Raw genomic sequence first — 23,082 nt, 5'->3', positions numbered from 1 at the left:
TATGTTTATACATTAATTGGTATGCCAATACAAGTAATTATAGGTATATGACATTAAAAAATAAATAAAAATAAAAAATATTCGGATCATTTCAGATAACACAGACCGGATTCGGATCCGAAAATTACGAGTCGGGTCGGATTCGGACTCGAATTCGGATCCGTGTACATAATCCGTTTACTAAACGGATCGGATTCGAATTTAGCCACATCTGACCCAAATCCGATCTGCGTAGCATAACAAAAGATTATCGAGTGGAGTTGAGTCGGGGAGAGCACGTGATATTAAAATCACGCAAATGTAATGTTTTCACTTTCTCTCTAGAACAAAAGGCGGGAGCACTACACTCGAACACTCCTCATTTTTCATTTTCCCCCTCACTCACTACTTTCTCTCTCCTGAATCACCATAACAAACTCTGCCAAAAACCCTTTACCCCCTTCTTCTTCTACTCTCAAACTTCACAGTTGGTTAACAATGGCGGAAAATCCAGAAAAAGTAATTTCCGATATCGGCAAAAAACTTGCTCAACAAACTCGTCTTTCTAAAGATTTTCTCATTAAATCACTTCGGGTAATCTTCACTGAAATTTCTCCCTCTTTTGATTTTTTTTTTGTTGTTCACAAAATTGTTTTCAGTTGTCTTATTTTTTCGATTTTTTCTTCCGCTGCAACCCTAGGTTTTGCGGCTTAGTGGGAATTTCTAGTTTATTGCATGAAGTTCTCAGTTATTAAGCTTTTTTTGCTACTTATTTTCCATGTTCAAGCTATTAATAGAGCTGTTATTGGTTGTGATATAGTTGTAGCTTGATGTTGAAAACCCTAATTTACGGGTGTACTCTTGGATAAAAGAATGGTTAGAATTGATGAAATGGGTTTGCGTTAAGATTAATATTGATGATTTTACTTGTGATTGGTGATATAACGAGAAGGAAGAGGAAGGAGGAGAATATTGAAGTGTGCTTGATTGGGTTTTTAAGTAGTCATGAAGTTGTATTTATTTATTTATTTTTTTATTGATGGAGATGAAAGTTACTTTTGAGTAATCCATGAGTTTTCCTTGATTTTATGGTAGTCTATTGCACTTGAATTTCTCTAGGAGTATGGGGATGAGGACTTGTTATAAGTGTCTGACGAAGGTATGATATGCTTTTATTACGATTTTCGAGTTTTTCGATGGAAGTCTGGAACTCACCCTAAGTGTTCATGCTTGTATGAGGTGTTTAATATACATTGGACACAGGTAAGTTACGGTAATTGGAGAATCGGAGTGATATACATGGTATTTGAGTTAGATTGTCTGTTTGTTACTAGATTACCTTTTAATCTTAAATTTAGGGAGAGGGATTGGGTATGTTATGGATGTGACTCATGTAAGTGACGAAAAAACTGGTTTTTATCTATTTTTATATGCTTGAATTGAAGTCTTTAAGTGTCATGTTGTGTCACTGTTCAATGATCTGATGAATTTTACTGCGTCTTTGAATTGAGTCCTACTGTCCAAGTAACATGAAACTTTTCCGATGTGCCAATTTTGGTGTTTTTTTTGCTGCTTTAGACCAAAATTAAAGTTTTGCTATATTCTTTACAGCAAGCTGCGAATGCTTTGCTGGACCTTGATCAGGTTCCCTCGCTTAAACCTTTCATAAGGCCATTCAGTCAGTCTCTTGTAAAGCATGGACTGGTTCATCATAAAGACAAAGATGTCCGGTTACTAGTTGCTGTTTGTTTCTGTGAAATTATTCGGGTCCTTGCGCCTGACCCTTCATTTGATGATAAAGTCTTTAAGGTATACTTTTGAGTTTTGACTCTGCTATCTTCTGTTTCTTAGTTGAGTGCCATACATCTGTTGATTATTTTGGATTTGCAGGATATTTTTGAGCTTTTTGTTAGTATGTTTATGGATCTTGCTGATACCACAAGCCCTTATTTTTCAAGAAGAGTTAAAATATTAGAGACCATTGCAACTCTGGAATGCTGTCGTCGGATGCTAGATCTGGACTGTGCTGATTTAATCTATAAAATGTTCAAAACATTCTTCTCTGTCGTAAGGTATCAACTCTTTTATCAGCTCAGAAACTAGAAAAGCTTTCGTTCCATCTTCCCCATGTATACTTTTTCCTCCCCTGCCTGCTAGTATTAAATTTAATTCCTAGCAAAACATTCTTGTAAAGATCTGAGATAAGGCTGTAACGTACTTGCTTAATTTGCTTACATTTTCTTTGGAAATGCTTAATTCTCAAGAAACTAAGTGACTCTTCTTGCTTGAGGCTTGTAGGTGACTTAAGGACATAATATTTTTTTGACTCTATTTACATCCTATTGGGCCCAATAAATATAGTGTGGATTTAATGTCTGTCTGTAGTCATCCTTTAGCACAGTCAAAATCTCTTGATTTATGTTTAATATTCCATATTATTCATCATCTTTTGTTTGCTGTGTGGTACTGTGACAATGTTTTCTAGGGAGGAGCACCCGCAGAGCTTGATTAGTGGTATGCTGTCCATCATGTCACTAATATTGAATGAAGAAGAGGCTCCTCAGCCTCTTCTGGAGCTGATTCTAAGGAATCTAAGAAACAAGGGAGAGGTAAATAATCAGTACTATACTCAATGGTGTTATGCAGCAAACTGATGTTAAGGAATTGGCAGAGGGGTACTTTTGGCATTATCTTTATAAGTTAGTTATGAGTAGCTTGGGAGTTGGGAGTTAAATCAAGAAATTCAATGTATAGAGAGGATTAGGAAGAGGGCAAGGATGTTAATTCTTGATGAGACTTTTGTTTATCATTAGGTTGCTATTGGGAGAGAATGAAACCTCTTGAAAGCTTGAATATCCTTCATATAGCTGCAATTCCAGTTTATTAATCAAATTGCCTTTTTTCTTCCGTTATTTTGACCTCTAAGGCTAAGCTATATGATTCATACCATGTTATACACAAGTAGCTATTATATATTAATTTCTGCTTAGTAAACTGCCCTGTGGCTCTGAGTGAAATTTATGATGATTTTATCAACTTCATAGGTCATTTGTCAAAAAGAGGGGGATCCTTTGCTTTTTTGAGTTGGTTTGATATTTGTGTTTTGACAAAGCCTGCTTTCCTGTTTTATGTTGATGAGAATTTATTCTAGGTTTCACTAAGGCTGTGCATTATTCTTGGTGCCTTTTCTCCTCTGTTTCAGGGTCCTGCTCCTGCTTCTTATCGTCTTGCCGTTGCTCTTATTCAAAATTGTGCAGAAGCTATCAAGCCTGCTGTCTGTGGACTTTTAATGTCTTGCATTTCAGATAGAGAGAGTGTGACAAGTGATCTGAAAGAATATTATCATGAAATGATATATGAAATCTTTCAGTGCACTCCACATATGCTTCTTGCAGTCATCCCAAATTTAGCTCAAGAATTAGTGGTGGGTTTACTGCCTATTTTTTGTCAGATTCAGAGGATCTTCTTTGTGTATTTTAGGTTACTTTTAACTGCCTTTTCTTATTTATGTAATATTCTGCAAGTAACTATCTGTCTCTAAGTGCAGACTGATCAAGTGGATGTCAGGATAAAATCTGTTAACTTAATTGGAAAACTTCTCGCACTGGTTGAAGATCATGGTATACAAGAACACCATTACCTATTTGTTGAACTTCTGAAAAGATTTTCTGACAAATCAGCTGAAGTCAGAATCAGTGCTCTACGCGCTGTTAAAACTTGCTACTTGGCTAACCCATCTGCAATCGAATCAGACAAAATTCTTTGTAAGTTTACAATTTTTACATTCTTCTGAATTCTTCTGCATTTGAAGATTTCTTCTTTTATGACAGTTCATCTGCTGTGTTGTTGTAGTCTTGATAGATGCATTCTTTAACAATATTTTTTTTATTATGAAGCTTCCCTTGAAGGCCGTCTGCTGGATTTTGATGCCAGTGTAAGGACAGAGGCAATAGCGATTGTTTGTGATTTGGCCAAGTTTAGCTTGAAAAACTTCCCGGAAGCTCTAATAGCTCGGGCTACTGACCGACTTCGTGACAAGATGGTGATTATTCTTTTCATATATATTGTCTCTCCTAGATTTCTTCACTCTGTTTATTATGCCCTCTTTAAACTTCTTTAAGCTCTTTGTGCTGCTAAACTATCCCTTTAACTTAAGCTTTGCCATCATCCTCTCGTTATATAGACCTCAGTTAGGAAGGAGGCCCTGAAGAAGTTGCTAGAAGTTTATCGTGAGTATTGCACCAAGTGTCATGCAGGGCAGATAGAACTTAATGAATCTTATGAGCGAATTCCCTGCAAAGTACTGGTGCTTTCTTTTGATAAAAATTTGAAGGAGTTCAGGTTAGTGTCCCCTTTGCTTAATCTGACCATATAATCTAACAAGTCATTATTTATTCAAATATCAACTTCTGCTGTGAAATTTGATAGGCCCCAAAACTTGGAGCTTCTTCTGGCAGTGGATTTCTTTCCAGCATCTCTTCCAGTGGATGATAAATTGAAACATTGGATCTACCTGTACTCAATTTTCACCTCTGCTCATGTTAATGCACTAAATCTGATATTATGTCAAAAAAGAAGGTACTGCTATTCACAATTTACTTTTTCTTCTGATTTAATTGGCCATCTCAGTTTTCATACTCACTATTGTGGTGAATTGGTTGATTATTGGGTTCCTAGTTTCTTTCTTTTACTAACTGTTTCCTCAAAAGTCAAGGAATAATATTTTTTACAATCACTTATATTTTGGATGGCATGCCTCTTGCTTGAAGTAGATGACTTATATTTGTTATATGAGTCTGTGTGGATGGGAAGGATCACAGATTTTGTATGCATGATTTTGTGAAGACATATACAATCAAATGAACAATACTTCTATTGGTCTTTTGAAACATTTCTTGTGCTAAGCTTTACTAGTTATGGTAATGTTGCTCAATGTTTGACCTTAACAATTCTTGCCAACTGTGGGATGAATACTTGTTCATGCTATTGATGCTGATACTTTATAGTGTGCTGGCAAACTTTATGACTTGGGAGATGTTAGTTTTTTTAACCTGTGGCTCAACAACTATTCACTGGTCCCTAATAATGTGAAATTTGGTCATTGTAAATTTGTAATGGCTGGTCTGGCCCTGATGATTTTATTTGACAATATTGGCTGATATTGTACATTAGTGAACAATGGGAGATGCAGAACTTTATTGATTTGAAGGAAGTATTTGTACATTTATAGTTAATTGGTGCCTTTTGAGATGTTTCTTGAAAGATGAAGGAGGATGTAATTCTATTCTCCTTTTATTTCTAGTGATTTTCCTTCTATTATCTGGTTTATTTGTTCTCTTACCCTCAAGCAAGAGTCATGACTGCATATTGAAATGGCTGATTTCTAAGGAAAGCCCTAGCATAATATGATTGCATCTTTGAAGCTCTTGTAAAAGGATAGAGATACTAATTCGATCTAAGAATCATCTTTCGTTCTTGGGAAGTGAGGGTTGTTACTTGTGCTTGCTTTGTGTTAATGAATTAAAGAATGATGTATGTTTTACCTTTTGTTGGTCTTCAGGTTTCAAACAGAGATGCAAAGCTATTTATCCCTTCGGTTAAATGCAGAGGTAAAAGGCTAATAGTTTCTGTAAATCACTACAAAAAAAATTATGTTGCTCTCTGCATATATAGCTCTTGTGTTTATCCTTTAGTTTGTTTATTATTCTGCTTCTACTTTGATAGTCTTAGATCTTTGTGGTTTGTAATAGTTCTAATGTATACATTATTGATTATTGAAGGATAATGTAAATTAACTGCGGAAATGTGATTATTAAATATTGATGCTACCCAAATACAGTCCTCAGCTTTTGTTGTTTATTAAGCTATTTCGATGCTGTAATTCAAACAGATATACAATGTTCCTTATTTTTTTTCATATCTCATGATAGAAATATTCTAGGGTGGAAAATGTTCTTTAACAACTTCTCTTGGTTTTTCTTTGTATTACTTTTGCATGTTTTCCTGTTCCATGGACTGTGTGTGTGTGTGTGTGTGGGTGGAAAAGGTTCTTTAATAACTTCTCTTGGTTTTTCTTTGTATTACTTTTGCATGTTTTCCTGTTCCATGGACTGTGTGTGTGTATGGGTGGAAAAGGTTCTTTAATAACTCCTCTTGGTTTTTCTTTGTATTACTTTTGCATGTTTTCCTGTTCCATGGACTCTCTGTGTGTGTGTGTGTGTGTGTGTGTGTGTGTGTGTGTGTGTGTGTGTGTTTGTGTGTGTTTGTGTGTGTGTGTGAGTGGGGGTCCTTCCTCATAAATATGGCTGATAGAAGCAACGGATGATGATTGTTTTTCTGTTGTCTGTTGCTTTTTTTATTTAACTTTGAATCATCTTCCTAATTTTATCTGGAATTGTTAAGTATTAACAATGATTTTGAAAAAATATTGACAATTAACTTCTGTAATTATATTCTAAACTTGTGTATGAGTCACTTCATAAAAATGGAAGAAATAATAGAGTCACTGAAATTAATCACTTACATGTCTCAGGCATCAAATGCTGTCCTCTTCTGTATGTCTTCCTTCATCCATAATCTAAAAGATGCCTGTTCCTATGTTTGGATTTTGCTTAGATGTTGGTACCTTGAATCATATATCTTTTTTTTATTTTTTTATTTTATTTTATTTTTATTTTTAATCTACTGCTAGGTTTAATCATTTGTCATCTTAGGTTCTATATGCTACAGTGTTTTTGTATAAGGGTTGAATGAGACTAGTAAGGCCTCTAAATTTGTTTATAATATTGTAGGGAAATGATACAAAAGAGGTGGATGCGAGAATAAAAAGTTCTTTCACACGAATGTCAGCAGCATGCCTTAATTCTGTCAAAGCAGAAGAATCATTTTCTAAGCTGAACCTACTGAAGGATGATAACCTTTTTTTTCATTTGTCCCGATTGTTGGAAGAACCAGAATTTTCAAGTGCAGAGGCTTTGAGGGTGTGTATCTTGAACTGCCTTATATATTTTGGATCCGATTGTGGTTATACAGTTTACATGGTTGACGTAGGACATATGTCTTTCTCTACGTCTTGTTCCTAGGCAATGTATAAATGGGCTGAAGGTGCATTAAGGTGATAGGGATCATTTTGTGCCCTTTTGTTCCTCATTGAAGTGAGGCGCACTTAATAAAATTATTCCCTCTGCTGTTAGTCCCATCTTCACTTTGTGCATAGACAATCATTCGTACGTGTCAGAGGTGTACTGTTTGCAGACAATACTTAATATCTACTGCAATGCACAGTAAAATACATCTGATAATGTTTTAACAAGCAATATGACGTTTGTTTTGTGATGTTAAGAACTCTGGTTCAAGTTAAGATCTCTTTAGTCATAGAAAAGTACAATCTTATTTTGTCTGTGTAATTATATATTAAAAGATAAATAATGGAATTTTAGGAAACTTTTCTCAAATATTAATCTCCAACCCATAGCACTCTCTCAATGCCTGTAGCCTAACACAACTCTCTTATCCTTTGTCCTGCTCTGAGTGTATTTCATTTGATAGCTTTTCCCCCCAAGTCACTCCCTGGCCCCTGCACATCTGTTTCTTGCAGATCCAAGGTTGTCAACCACTAACCAAAATTAGATAGATATAAGAACTTCTATTATTTACCACTTACCAGATTGAATCCTATTATGATTCATTTTTGTAGAATGGGGTGGTTATTTAATAAACTACTCGCGGTTGATGTCTTTTGATGGTGCTCCCTTGTCAGCTGCTAATACCCCCTTTATCTTTAAAGGAAAAAAAAAAATGTTACCCACTTGCCTGTTTCCTATACTAAACATCCTTGTGATATATCACAACTGGCTTTTAAATTTAGTAAATCTGGACAAATAAGTTGTTTTCCCTTCAATTCTCTTGCTATATGTCATACAATTCTATATTGATTATGAGTATCATTTTTTGTTCCGTGCAGGAGAATTTTTTGAAAAGCATTGGGGATAAGCATCCTCTTTTTGAATTTTTGGAACTGCTCTCTTTGAAATGTTCAAACAATATATTTTGTGCTGAGCATGTTCGATATATTTTGGATCATGTTTCTGGCAACAGATGCAGAGATAAACATCAGAAGGAATCTGCTTTTAACCTCCTGTCTGTAAGGCTCATTAATTTGAAATCCCCTCAGTGATGTGTGATTGGTGAACAAAAGAAACTCCTTAAATTTGATAAGATATAGTCATTACTCATTTTTTTTGTCTTACAATAACAAGTTTTGTTTGTTTTTATAGTTTGCATTCATGGTCATCTTTTTGAATCAGGATATTGTCAGAAACTTCCCAAAACTTATGAGAGGTTCAGAAGAACAATTTAAAATGCTGATACTAGAGGAGGATTCCTCATGGTGTGCGAGGTTACTTCAGATGTTAACAAAAGCTGGTCCATTTATAACCATGGAACTCAGGTTTGATCATTATAACACTTCCATATATTTAAAATTTTAGGTGGACAGTTTCTTAGAGAAATGCCTGTCAGTGACTATCATGAAGCAAGTTTATACTGAATTCATAACTCTTGCTCACAATGTGCAAATCGTTAACTCTTCCCCTGTCAGCCAATAAGCATATTATCTTTTGTTGCTCACTCCATGGCATCATTTTTTGTTATAAATTAATCTGTTCCCGGAACTTGAATCATGCACTTGAATTTTTGTGTTTTTCCCTAAAAGTGTGTTTTGAGAAACGGGCAGTGGTATGATGTGAGTATTCTTGTAAGGAGCAAGGTTGGCAACAAATCTACATGGAAGTTCAGTTTATCAGTTCATAATAGACGTTCTGATGAAAAACCTATAGCTCATGTAAAATTAAGGAAAATTTGTCAAGAATAAGCCAACCTTTACATGATTAACTCAAAATAAGTCAACTTTTCAATTAACTCAAAATAAGTCGATTTTCAAAGATATTTTCTTTTAATAGGTCCAATGACCAAAAACCTACTAAACAAGTCATTCTTTAACTAAAATACTTATTATTTTATTAAATGTAAAAATTACAATAATTTAAAAAAAAAAAAACCTCAGCAACCCCATCTCCACCAGCCCTCCTCTACCACCGTCAGCAATCCCCCGCCCCCCCTGCCGGCATGGTGCTTGTATCCCCTCCCTTTCCCCATCCATGTCAACACCCCACCTAAACCCAAACACCTATCCCTCCCAGCCTCCCTTTCCCCTTTCCTCTTTTCCCTTTCTCGCTTCCCCTACCGTGAGTTGACCCCCCTGCCCTTCTCCACCCCAAACCCTTAAACCAACCCCGAAACCAACCGTTGACCACGTTGAAGCAATAAAGAATTCGAAACCATTGGAATTGTACCAGAAAACAAATCGGCAGAAGAAATGTTAAGCTATTAGGCCTATTACCCACATTTTGTGCGGCGAATTTCTGGTGAACTACAGAGCGAAAGAAGAGTAGGTGTCGGGGTTTGGGTTTGAGTTTGGGTTTGGGTTTGGGGGAACGGGAAAGGGGTAACCGGGTAAGTAAGGCTGGGAGGGATATGTGTGTTCGTGGGTAGGGGTTGGTCGCGTGGGCCAGGGGAGGGGGTGACCGCCGTTCGGCGGCCGGTGGCAAGGGAGATGGTGGGGAGTGATGCTGGCAGTGGGTAAGTGGCTGAAATGTTTTTTAGTTTATTTTTTATTTGATATAATTGTTGATTGAACAAAAGGTTTTTTAACATAACTAATCAAAATTGAATGTTAATCAAATGTTTTTATATAAAAGGACCAATTACATAATGACATGTGGCATAATTAACCCAAACAACCGGTAATCTTAAAATTCAACAGGGTCATGACTTATTTTGAGAAGATACCCTATAAAGATCGACTTATTTTTAGTTAATCAAAAGGTTGACTTATTTTGAGTTAACCGGACAAAGGTTGGCTTATTCTTGACAAATTTTCCTAAAATTAATGGTCAAAGTAATGGTTAGGATGCTGACTTTCATTCACATTTCAACTTCATGTGAGTTTTGTACTCCCTTTTTTTTTTGTAAAGTTTTCTAATGCGGTTGTTTTTATTTAATAGTTACATTTCCTTTTTTTATTTTTTTTTTATTTTAATTTTTAATTTTTAATTTTGATATTATATCTTTCTCCTTTCATGATCCCCACATGTTATTTATCTTCTCTCACATCCCTTCTTTTCAATAAACTATTACCTCCACTATCTTTTCTTATAATTTTTAAAAAACCCAACTACCTTACAACATCAGAGTCCCTCCGTCCTTATTTTTTTGCCCAATTGTCAATATTTGGGTCAAACTTAAATAACTTAGACCTCACATTCCCATTAATCTTTAAGATATAATGTAGTTATGTGAGATCTTGTTGGATTTGCCACATTGTATATATTATTAAGATCAAGCTTTTCTAATTTTTATTCGTATAAAAAAAGAGATATATACATTTTAAGACGCGTATTGGGGTCGTGAAAAGTCAAATGGGGCAAAAAAAATAGGGACATAGGGGGTATTATATTAAAGTCAGTTAAATTACCTAAATGTATGTGTCGGTCAAAGTGTAACACTTAAAAAAAGGGGGTATTACCTTTTTCTCTTCTAGGCAATTTCCTCTCATCTGACATATTGGTGAGAGCATTGGTCTGTTCTTAATGTTTTTTGATGCTATTTGTATTGGTATGCTATATTCTGAAAGGAAAGAATGTTGACGCTATCTTATATTTTGCATGATTGTGTGTAGTGAAATCTACCCGCTGCTGGAGAGGTTATGCCTTGAGGGGACTCGTGCTCAGTCCAAGGCTGCTATATCAGTCGTTGCTGCATTACTTGATCCTTCTGAACAATATCTTTGGGCGGAGCTGTTCCAGGTATTACTTTCTTTATCTGTCTTTTAGTCAACATGTTTTCAGACTTTTATCTGTTTGCATCTAAACGTTTGTATCTGAAGCTGAGTCATTTTAAACCCGAGCTGTTACTTTTATTTCTTGTTTGATCAGATTTTAGTTACAAATTTAAATCAGATCTTTAATAAGTATTTTAGCTATTGAATCTCTTTATATTTGGTGCATTGTTGCCGTATATGTTTCTTACTGATGTCTTATCCAAATTGTACCATGTCATACATCCAAATTGTACTATTTCATGCATCCAAATTCATAATGCCCCTAAAGGTATAGAGATTTGGAGGCTGGGAAATATAGATTCTTTGATGATACATTTGATGGGTTGGTATATATGATCAGACACTCTTAGATTCTCAGCAATACTCTACTGATCTTGTTCTCCTGTGTATGCTTCCAGAAACTTGTGAAGTCACTTTATAGTGACTGTAACCTTCCCACTGTATTGCAGTCTCTGGGATGTCTATCACAACATGCTGTTGTGGTATTTCAGAAACAGGAAAATGAAATACTATCATACATACAGAAAAGAATTTTTGAGGCAAGTTATTTCCTTGATTGATCAGTTAGTGACTAGCTTTTTGTTCTTTTTCTTTTTCTTCTCTCTCTCTCTCTCCTGCTGAGATGATTCTGTGAATTTATGGTTATGCTTCATTTTTTTTCTCTCTAAGATATTGCGACTATATCTGTTGCAGAACAAAATGTATGGAGATGCTGTTGTGGTAGATGAGAAATCTGGAAGCAATGTCTCCTTCCATTGCATGTTGAAAGTAAGTTTCGTTATCTAAGTCCATCAGTGGAATGTTGATTGTCTTTTCTAAATATGAGTTCATGTTGTTCCTCCAAACTCACTTTTTTGTTTTATTAGGTATATACCATGGTTTTTGAGTCTTTAATTTTGATTCTATATATCGTGGTTTGGTTTTTGATTATTAAATTTAAACTGCAAGGTTGAAGGGTAAATAATTGTAATGAATTTTTACTACTACCTCCATTTCATATTATTTGCAATGATTAGACATTTTTCCTCTCTACTTTATGTCAAATCGTTGCAAATAATAAGAAACAGAGGTAGTATATCAATCCACTGCTTCTTGCTGCTTACCCCTCATGTTTATGCAAAACTAGGCAGATTTTACATTTCAAACGAAAAATGAAGGTTCTATGGCCATTGTGTTTGACTTGTACTTCAAGCCTCTTTCTTTTTCTTTCCTGGCTCCCGTTAACAGCTACTCCACCATATCTTCTCCACAACTACAACCCACAGCCACAATCCTAGAGGATATTTGCCTCTGTCATCTCTGTATCGAACTAATGGACATTTTGGACCCCAAATTCTTGCTGAATATATCAGAAGAAATAGGAGAATAAACAAGCTAATGCTAATTTGCCTGATCAATAAAGTTAGATGCACGAGAAGCTTAAATTATATAGCAGTGTTAATGTCGTGCATTGAAAATTGTTCATTAACAGGAGCTTTAAGTCCCCACATAACTTAAAGCTCCTGTTTGAGTTGGATTAATTTAGCAGTGAAATTCTTCATTGGGAGGAGCTTTTATGTTTCACAGCTGGGATAAGCAAGATGCTATGTGGACCCATGGTCCTAGGCTGCATCTATCTATCTATCTGATTGATGATTGTCCGCTAGTATGGAGGTAGGAATGTATGTATCGGCAAAGAATTAGGTGACTGATAAAGGTCTGCTGGGAGGAGAGAGAAACTGGTGTTGTTTGGGTGGACTGGTGGTGGTGGTTATTGCTTGGCAAGCTGAAATCAGGGTCAAAAATCATAATTTTATTCAACATAGAGGTTATTAATTGTTATTTATTGGCCCTGTTTGGTAGTTAGCTTATTGGGGGTACATTAGCTTATTTGACTAACTTTAGCTGATTGACTAGTCAAACAAGCTAATACAAGTGTTTGGTACTAAGCTTATTGAAAGAGCTTATTCCACTAAATAAGCTCTTTTTGAAAAAGCTCATTTTAGGAGCTTTTTCAATTAGCTTATTCATTAATTATTGTGAAATTACACTTATAACCTCATTTAATTTAAAATCCTATCTAAACTACCTACCCCACAATTAGCTTATTGGTCATTTCACATACTCAATCACCTTTAAGCTATCAGCTATTTACCAAACACTTTTATATAATCAGTTAATACAATAAGTTAGTCAAATCAGTTAATAAAATCAGCTAGTCAAAATCAGCTAACTCAATCAGCTTCAGCTTTCAGCTTTCTCCCAAACAGGGCCATTAATTTTAATATCAGTACACCTCACTCTCTCTCTTTCTCTCTGTTTTTTTTAAATTTTTTTTTTTATTTTTTTAAAAAACAATTATCTCAGCCAGATTTTCATAAGCTGGTAGTTTTGGAAGGGAAAACGACATGTGAACTATTATTTTAGTTATAACATGTGTGGATAATTGTTTTTTGATAACATGAGGTCATCTAATCATTTTTTAGATAACCAACTTAAGTCAATTAGGTGACAATTGCTTTTTATGATTTATCAAGACCAATGACATTGGCTAAATTTTATGCTCCCTGCCTCCCTCTGTCCCAAAATAATGGCAACACTTGCTTTTTCAAGGTCAAACCTCACAAACTTTGACCGTAAATTTTCACCAATATATACGAATTGGTGTCATGTGATTTTTTTCATCTCTATGCATTTTCAACATTGCCAACCTTAAAATTTGTATTTGTACATAACTATATGTATTAATAGTCAAAAACGTGTCTTGGAGACCTTGAAAAGGCTAGTGTTGTAACTATTTGGGACAAAGGGAGTATTTCTTTTAATTGGCTTAGCCAGAGAAGCTTGGTTTGCGTATGACCAGTTGCGGAGGATCTCTATTGGTCCCTATGACTATTTCATGATGATTACTTAGTGACATGGTCTTTTTATTTAAACATTTGGGGTTACATACTAGGCCAGGTCATTTGTACTTTGTTCATGTAGGCGTAAGCATGCATCTATTATAATGCTTTACTTATCAATAATGCTTTACTTATTATAAAAAAAATCATCAGTTATCACCAAAAAAATTTATAATGCTCTACTTATCAGTTGTCACCTTATGTGTAAAAATTTGTCTTCTGATTTTAACTTTGGTCAAATCACTTATGCTTCTTTAGTCATTTGTAGTTTGTTCATATTGGTCCTTTTACAACAACAATAAACAAATCCGTCAAGCGTATTGTTATTTTTTTGCTATTAAGGCTTGTAGGTCATAAAAGATAGCACAGTATTGAAAAAAACTTTTAAATCCAGCTAACCATTAGCATTAGCTGGAGTGATGGAGTTACTTTTAGACATAAAGACAATGTGAATGTGAGACTTAAGGGTTTGGAATCATTTCACTTTGCATTACTAATAAATTGGTTAGAGATAAGAACATATGAATTGTTGACATATGGATCTAGAATGAATGAGCACTAATTTTTTTATACATGTGAGAGAGATATGGACCCATGTATATTCTTCTAAGTCTCTTTTATGAAGTCAATCAAAATGATACCGGGCTGTATTATCCACTTTTCTCCTTATATCTCGAAATATTAATGCATCATGGTACTGTATGAGTTTTCTTAATGTTTATTTTGTCTTTGCTACATGCTGTTAAGCGTTACTATACAAGAATATCTAGTTCTAGACCCTCTTGACTATCCTGATTTTGTACTTATCTTCGCAGATTTATGGGCTAAAAACCCTAGTCAAGAGTGTCTTACCAAAGAAACAAAATTATGGGAAAGTACAAATAAGTAACTTGTTGGATATTTTGTCCAAAGTGCTACTAACAGATGATTTTGCTGATGCTGCAACAGTATGGTAATTTGTCTCCTCACTGCTACTTCATCTTGGCTTTACATGCGTATTGAGTATTTGCTGAGTTTCATGTTTGACATCATGCTATGTTTTATAACAGCATTGATGTATGTCTAAGCCAAAGAATAGCATGTTCTATTCAACCTTCTGAACAGCCTTCAACTACTAATACCCTTATGGTTTTTCTCAGAACAAGACTGCTTGCATTTGAAAATCAAGTGCCTTTCTTTACAATGTTTTACTCTGTGAACTTGTTTGTTTGTGTGTGGAAGGGTGGGGTTAGCACTTTCTCTATTTTGTAAATTGCTAAAATGATAGTAAAGGAAGACCGGAATAACTTGTTGGAGGCTACTTTGAAAGTTTTGTTTTCTTATGGGTATTTTTCAATGATGTGATGCGTGGTTGAATTGTTATATAAGGTATGGATCTCTGCTAGGGTACACCTTGCCCTCTTTTTAATGAATATTTCCTTTTTTTTTTTTTTTTCAAAAAAGTAATCTTTTCTAACAACAACAACAAAGCCTTAGTCCCATCTTCATAAGGAACCGTCTGACAAAGAAATATGACATAACAAGATAACTAGTTGAAAAAGCTAGATGAAAGGTGTGTAAAGTGAGAAAAAGAAAGAGCATCCAAGTAAAATTTAAGAGAGTTTTACAAGTGTATCAAGAATGAAATTTTAAAAAGTGTCTCAAAGATTCAAGTTTGGTACCAGGAAGCCTTTATGGAAATTATGATGCAAATTTGGGATGCGTTTATTTATCCCAAAGTTGAATTAAATGAGGAGTTTTAAATTTGGGTTTATTTTACATCGTATACTTTTGTAATATTGTCTGTCTGCCTAAGTTATAAATTTATAAATGCAGTGATAATGACATGGCTCACATTAGATTAGCAGCTGCTAAGGCTGTTCTGCGGCTTTCAAGACGGTGGGAGATACATATTTCACCCCAATTATTTCAGTCAACTATTCTGATGGCAAAGGTATGGAGGTTCTGATGTGCTGGTGTATACTGTTGGCATAGACTAGTGAACAATATCTTGTAAAATAGCTTCACTTATCTGACTATCTGATCAAAATCTTTCTCTTGTTCTGTTTACTATTCATAATAGTTTTTCTCCTTTTATGCCCTTGTTATCCAAGCCTTTGACTTCTTCAAGAGAATGTTTTAGATTATTTTTCATGTATTAATTCTACAGTAGAATAACTACAAATAGCTCTTCAGCCTTGTCATCCACTGCCCTTTTCTGATACTTGACAAAGAATTATACTTCTGAAAATAATACACATGTGCTAATCTTGAGATATCCTGAAATATTATTAGTATTCTTAAGATAAGGCATTAAATATCCAACACTTTGAAATGTTTTAGATTATTCTTCATGTATTGATCCTACATTAGCAAAACTAAAAAGATCTCTTCAGATTTTCCATCCACACCCCTTTTCTGATACTTAAATGAATTATACTTCTGAAAACAATACACATGTGCTATCTTGAGATGTCCTGAAAATAGTAACTTTTCTCAAGATAAAGTAAAGTTAGAGAATGATTAGGGAAAGATTATCCTTCAGACCTTTATTTAATTGATTAGGATATGGATAGTGCAAATACTATCAAGGGCGTAAAGGTGAAGTCTTATCAATTCCTTAGATTGAGGGGATGAAACAATGTAACTATAACTTTTTGACAGTGGGGATTATTCAAGGCATTCAAAATTTGCATCTTTATCCGAGGAAGGCAATTCATTACTCACTTGGGTGTAAATTTTATTCTGAAAATAAAAGTAACATATGGTAATATGAGGTTTCCTTTATTTTTTATTTTCCCCCGGGGGAGGAGGGGGGGGGGGGGGGGGGAGGTGGGGTGGCCTATTTTGGTTGAGGGTCTTGAGGAATTTTTTTTTTTTGCTACTCTTCATTGGATAATTAAATCCTAGGACCGGCAGATAGACTGAAAACATTTAGAGTCCTGCACTAATCATGTCCTCCTAAAACTTGACAAGATTGCAAATTTGTTGTTCTGAGAGAAGAATAATGAAGAATGCGTGAGATTAACAGTGTTTCTCTGCCTTTATGTTTTGGTTATTGACTTAAAAAAACCTATAGCTACTGTCTGTACATTGTGCTAGTGGTAACACCCCTAGTATTATTGCAGGACACTTCTTTTGTACGTGAAGCATTTCTTGATAAAACTCACAAGTTACTGAAAGGACGTGTTGCCTCAAGTAAATTTGCTTGTGCATTTCCTTTGGCTGCATCTGATTGTGTCAAAGATCTGCAAGATAAGGTTTACCATCAATTCGGCAATCCATTAGCTTATAATATTTTCATAAATTACAGCTAACTTAGTGTAATCTGCTTGTCAGTCATTAAATTATTTGATAGAGTTCATCAAGGAAAACAGCAAAGCTGCTCGCATTTGTTCTACTTTGGGAAAAGAAGGATCAATGACCGATAGCCCAGCTTACACAGTGGTGTTCTTGCTCCATGTTCTTGCTCATGATGCAGGATGTCCACCTGTAAACTCTCATAATGAAGAGCATACTGCTCAGTTTTGCAGGTAGTTGTATAATCTACGTTACATGAGGCAATTATATCACAATGCATGTACTTGAGCTAGTCTTTGTTGCAGGCCACTTCTTCTCCTTTTGCACCTGTTGGTTAACTCTCAATTTGTTGACGGGGACTTGGATCTTGCCAAAAAAAACTTTCTGTATTTGCGAAGTATTTTTCGGGCCATCAGAAGAGCCGAGGATGTTGTAGATCCTGAGAAAACACCTGTAAGTTTTTTGGATATAATTTTCACTTTTTTATTTTATTTTGTTGTATTACTGATAATTGATTTTTTTTTTTAATTTTTAATTATTTTTTTTATATGTTGCAGAAGCTGCATATGTTAGCAGAGATTGGACTGTCAGTTTTAAATTCTCTAAAACATACTTTCATTAATTTGTCCCGTGCCCCTGGACTAGTTCTTCTTCCATCATCGCTGTATAGAACTAATGAGGCAAGATTTCCAACTGCCGTGTGATAACCTTAGAATATGTTTATAATTGATCATTGCTGATTCCCTTCCTACTATATTTTTCCAGGATAATTGCTTTTCAGTAGAATTCCAGGTCAATGAAAATTTTCTGAAAAAGCTTGTTCAAGTCTTTGAATGTGATTTTACTCAGGTATGTCATATTGGTATTTTGTTTTTAATTTGTTTTTGTGACTAAAGGAAAGCTCATGATCTCATTGCATTTTGTTGCGCAGTTGTCTAGCTCAACTGTTAAGCGTAGTCGCAAATACCTGAAAGACGGTTTGCAAGGTCAGAATGCCCTTGAGTTACCCATGTCTAAGCAAGTTGAACTGTCAAAAAATAGGACAGCAGACAAAAAGGTTCCCGAGATAGAGATGGCCTCAAATTGTGTACTTGAAGCATGCCCCAAGGGAAGACAACAAAGTGCAGTAGATAACACTTCCGCTGGAGAACTACAATTGCAAGTTGGTTCATCAGTTATTGAAGAGGTTGAGGCAAATATTTCTGCAGATATTGTACATGTACCTGCAAAAGAGCATCAAATCGATTCTGAGTCTGCAACTTTGGAACTCTTTGAAATTGAATCAGATATTTCTACTCAAGAGGTTGATGTCTCGTTGAAAAATTCACCTCAGAATGAGAGGAAAAGGAAAAAATTCTGTGATTTTACAGAAAATCTGGGTCACTGTGAAACAAATGTCAGACAAAATTGCAGCTCAGGCGTAAGGATTTATTCAGACTTGATAAATTTCATTTTTCTGCTGAACATATTTTTGTGCCTTGCTAAAGTTGGTGTGCATTAAAAGTTGCTAATTGTGAAGTAGGCTTATAATTCTGAATGCTATTAGTTTGTAGTAGAATTCTTCTTTTTACTGATTGGCAATATTGCACTTCTTAAGTTCTTAATAGTGGTTATTGCCTTTTTTTTTCCAAAGAATTGTACAAACTCCTTTACTCAAGAAGCTGAATGATGAAGGACCTTGTCATGAAAATGGGGAATATTTTCTTCTCTAAATTTTGACTACTTTGACTATATTCTCTTTCCTATATTAAGTATCTAAAGTGAAACATATTCTTGAATAAAAAGATTATGTACGCAGATAATTTTCCTGGCATGCAATGACTTTGGTTCTATGACCCTTTTACTCTCTTGATTTTATTTTTTTTTAATTTTATTTTTATTTTTAAAGTTTACATTTTTAGACTGATTTTTGGATAATATCATACCACTTCCTGCAAAGAAATGATTCGTAAAACTGCCCATCTAGCTACCAATAGGTTGGCTCGGCTTATTTGTATCTGATTTGGTATGGGGGCATATTAATTGGCTTTAATTTTGATTTCATAATTCATTTTTGATTGCATGTCATGATCTTTTGTTTCATTGTGATTAAAATTTTAATTGCTTTCTCTGTATGCAATACTGGAATCCTTGATCAATTTTATCGTCACCTGATTGTGAAGTTTTTTTTTTTCCCTTTTTAACAGGGGTCAACTGTTTCCCTTCTCCGGCAGCGGTAAGTTGTCAAATTCTATATGCTATGGGTGGTTTTGACATGGTTAAATACATGTCTCTCTTCCTTTATCTCTCTGGTTCTATTAAGATTTTTTTTAGTGTGGTTGCTTTCAGTATGCTGTTGTTTGCGAGCATCTGATGCTACTCATTGTTCTGTTTGGACTTGGATCACATAGTTGAATTAATTACAGATTATATCAACTTAAAAGTAAAAATATGGAATAAGATGCAAAGCTGAAGGTCATTCAAAAATGACTAATTCTTGTTTATTGATTGTCTTTGATCTGTGACTGAATTTTCCTTATGACTATTACGTATCTCTGAGCATTAGACACTCAGAGAACGTCTGGGGGACTTTTTACATTCATCATCTAGAAGATGTGTTGAATGCTTTACTCCCTCTTTTTATTCTGGTGACACTTCATGTGCTTTTACAGAAGTTGGGGCTGTCTTCAGTGGTACACAGCACATTCCTGAACATGATCAGGTCAAATGTGTGCTACTTTTAATCAGTTTTTAAAAAATTTATTATTTTCATACTAGGACTTGCAAAAAATAGAAGTACTTAAAATTTTAGCTGTGAAGAAGTACCTGAAACTGAAAGGTATATCAGGAATACTCCATTCATGTCACCAAAGACCTCTCTTTTTGGTATACAGATGTATTGAAAGTTTCTACTTTGCTTCACTAAATGTTGGCGTTTTCTGTTGTGAGAGGATACTTGTCCTCTGTCATGCATAGTTGTGTCTCTTCTTCTGAAACTTGTATATTCCTGTAATGTTTAGTCAGTGTGGTGTTTATAGGTTGGACACTTAGTAGTTGTGACGAGTTCCTTGGATAGCTAAATCTGGTCTGTCTGAGATGGCGTTATGTTGAACTTGCCAAAATATGCATATTATATGCACCACTTAGTTTTTGAGAAGTTTATCTATTTATTTTATGAATCATTTCCTCAGTTAGTGCCTTATCAATTGATCAATCAATCACTTCCTCAGTTAGTGCCTTAGTGTTATATTTTTCTCTTTGAGAAACTCGTTAGTGGTTATAGAGTGAATATGTACAGATTACTAACATATTCAAGATATCATTTGTGCAGCGGTCCCAAAAAACAGTGTTCTAATGACATTGGAAGTAGAATTACCACTGTTTCAAGAGCAGGCGGTGCTAAATCACAAGGATCAGGAACAAGTCAGCGGAATATTCTGTTAGATAGAACAAACTCATTGTCAGGTATATATATCTCCTACATATAGTTATACTGATTTGGAGATGTTGGCTAACTTGTTTAGATTTGAAATGCAAGCAGCTGCTTCTGAGTTGATGTGATTTTGTTTATTCTTTTTAGTCCATTGCTTCTGTGCACCTTGTAATCTAACTCTTAATTTCTCAATTCTAAAGTGAATGTCTTGGATCTAAATCTAGAGCAAAGACAAGTATGGTGTAGATTACTAGACTGAATAAGTTAAAAGTGATGATAAATTTCAATTCTCCATAGCTTAATTTGATTTTAATCTTTGATTAATATTAGATTAAAAACATCCCCAATTTTATGCAAACATATATAGCTTGGTAATGTCCTTGGTGGCATGCTGTGTAGGCATGTTTGAAGTATGAATATTACTATTGGCTTTTACTTTTGTTGGCTTTACTGTGCTACCTTCTGCTCTAAACTCAGCGACTATTGTTGCTGATATTTGGTGAGTAGTAAGCATAATGACCATTAAATGAATATGTTTTCTACACTTCTTTTTCTTGATTGATTGCCTAATTGCCTTACTTTTTTCCCCCTGTAATTTGCTTTTATACGGTTATACCCTCAATATATTGAAGTGCTGTAAAAAGTGATTTTCTTCCACTTTCAATGTTATCTTAGCTTCTATGTATTGTATAATTTTGTATATATATATATGTATGTATGATAAGTCATTCTCTCACGCAGTGAATGGCTTGTCGAAACATTCTCAGCCTAAGAAGAGTTGTCTGGGACTCAAAATATCTACAGACACATCAGAGTCCGATGTTTCTCATGAGAACCGGGATGCAGTAAGTCCTACTCGGCTTTCCCATACTTTTTAAAATTGTGTTGCTGAAGCTTACCAAGGGTGAGCTATCTACTTAATTATTATACACTTTGTGAATTTATTTGTGGGAGATTGTGGGGAGACAGAAGTGCACAAAGCTTTTGCCTTGGGTTTAGTTTTGCTTGTTCGGTTTCTGAAGCTATTTTTATGTGATGGTATAACCATGAACACACCTTTTCATTGCTTTGGTTATGTATTGAAGTTAAGATAGTTTTACGCTTATCCATTTGAATCTTTGGCTAATTTTTGTCAATCTTAGGCAGGTTTGCATTCACAACCTTACCGTACTTTTGTGTTCATTGCAGATTGCCTTCAGAACTCGGAGACGGAAAGTTTAACTTGTTAACTTATGTTTGCTACATACTACTATACTAGTATCAGACACGTGTATTCCTGAGTGCAGTGCATAATTATTGACATGTAAGCTTCTGTAAAGCTAATAGCTTTTTATATATATAGGGTGCTTCTGTAAATGTCCTGTAATCAGCATCTGCTGTAATATCCTTACTAAAGTTTATAGAAAGGACCGATTTTGGAGCTATCTTGCCGTGTAAATACAACATTTTGTTAGTCCAAAGACATTGAGAGCATCTTGTATCGTGCTCTCAAACGCTACATAATTCTAACTTTTACTAGGGAAGAGCTGGAAGCTTTTGATGTTCGACAAGTCTCAGTAAAAATTGATAATATAAGTATTAACAGTGTGAAGACTCAACTACTGAGCTATAGCTATGTAGTAGTATGTTGAGTAATTAATTACCATTTGTTGTTATAAAAGAATTCTTTCTTCTATTTAATTTGTATAAGATTATGATGGTAATGATCCGTAGAGGAATTGTTAAATTGCTTGGAGGAGAGCTAAACTGTCAATTTGTGGTCTCATTATTTAAGTTATTACAATTTTTAATTCGAATTTTTTGAATTAGAGCAATGGCATTATTTGCCAAGTTAATAATTAAGCATGTAGTTATCTAGCCATTGGAAGCAAAAGATAAAGAGTGTTGCAAGATAAAGATCCTTCTGCTGCATGTTTGAAGCAAACCTAAAGACTTAAATGCCAAGCTTGATGCCTTAAATTGCAAACATAGTTTCAGCAGAAGGCTATAAGAAAACTCTAATGCAATGACTTGCCAAAAACTTTGTTTCGATTATAAATTTATGACAACCTTGTTACGAGTCTCTTATATGTTATTCTCTCACATTTTTCTACTACCTTGCTTCTTATTCATGACTATGCATCGTGTGAATATATGGCTACCAGCCTATGGCTATGCATAATTAATGTAATAATTGAAGTTGGTGGAATTCAAACGTTACTCCCTCCGTTTTTAAATACTTGCTCCATTTCTCCATGCGCGGAGTTTTAGGAAAAATTGGAGAAAGTAATAAAATATGGAGGTAATGGGGTAATTGAGAAAATAAAAAATGTAAAAAGCAAAAGTAATGGAAGAATAGGAGGAGAGAGAGAATTATGTTGGGTCCACTAAGTGTGAAAATAGAATTTAATATTGTAAAAGCTTTCTAAAAAAAGGAAATGGAGCAAGTATTTAAAAACGGTCGAAAAAGAAAAGTGGAGCAAGTATTTAAAAACGGAGGGAGTACAAAGTACTTCAAATTCAGTTTCATCCGTTTTAACCAAGCACCTTTAAAAACTGAATATTGCAGAGTAGAAGAAAAGGAAGAGAAGAGAAAGATGATAGTTTTCACTCCCCTTTAATAAAATTAAAAAAAAAATGTAAAGGAAGTG

At 34.7% G+C, this 23,082-nt stretch overlaps 1 protein-coding gene across 1 annotated transcript; it reads left to right on the top strand.

Annotated features, from left to right (window-relative positions):
- Positions 1-370: 370 nt before the first annotated feature.
- On the top strand, positions 371-22,107 carry LOC145585401 (sister chromatid cohesion protein PDS5 homolog B-like). Its single transcript, XM_081642104.1, has 28 exons — positions 371-573; positions 1,591-1,788; positions 1,870-2,051; positions 2,465-2,588; positions 3,182-3,403; positions 3,527-3,743; positions 3,876-4,021; positions 4,163-4,320; positions 4,408-4,557; positions 5,540-5,588; positions 6,771-6,959; positions 7,943-8,122; positions 8,286-8,428; positions 10,718-10,844; positions 11,278-11,418; positions 11,573-11,647; positions 14,577-14,713; positions 15,577-15,694; positions 16,869-17,000; positions 17,080-17,273; positions 17,346-17,493; positions 17,598-17,720; positions 17,806-17,889; positions 17,972-18,460; positions 19,227-19,255; positions 20,351-20,484; positions 21,194-21,297; positions 21,641-22,107. Exons 1-28 carry the CDS (start codon positions 478-480, stop codon positions 21,671-21,673), a joined length of 4,122 nt encoding a protein of 1,373 aa, XP_081498230.1. The 5' UTR covers positions 371-477; the 3' UTR covers positions 21,674-22,107.
- The last annotated feature ends 975 nt before the right edge of the window (positions 22,108-23,082 follow it).

Source organism: Chenopodium album, chromosome 16, assembly GCF_948465745.1.
Source record: "Chenopodium album chromosome 16, dcCheAlbu1.1, whole genome shotgun sequence".
Lineage (NCBI taxonomy): Eukaryota > Viridiplantae > Streptophyta > Magnoliopsida > Caryophyllales > Amaranthaceae > Chenopodium > Chenopodium album.
This window is presented reverse-complemented; position numbering and strand designations above follow the sequence as displayed.

Coding starts and splice junctions, on each gene's coding strand:
- LOC145585401 (XM_081642104.1), top strand. CDS start 478: ATGGCGGAAAATCCAGAAAAAGTAATTTCCGATATCGGCAAAAAACTT. Junction 574..1,590: donor TTCTCATTAAATCACTTCGG/GTAATCTTCACT, acceptor TATTCTTTACAG/CAAGCTGCGAATGCTTTGCT. Junction 1,789..1,869: donor TTGATGATAAAGTCTTTAAG/GTATACTTTTGA, acceptor TTGGATTTGCAG/GATATTTTTGAGCTTTTTGT.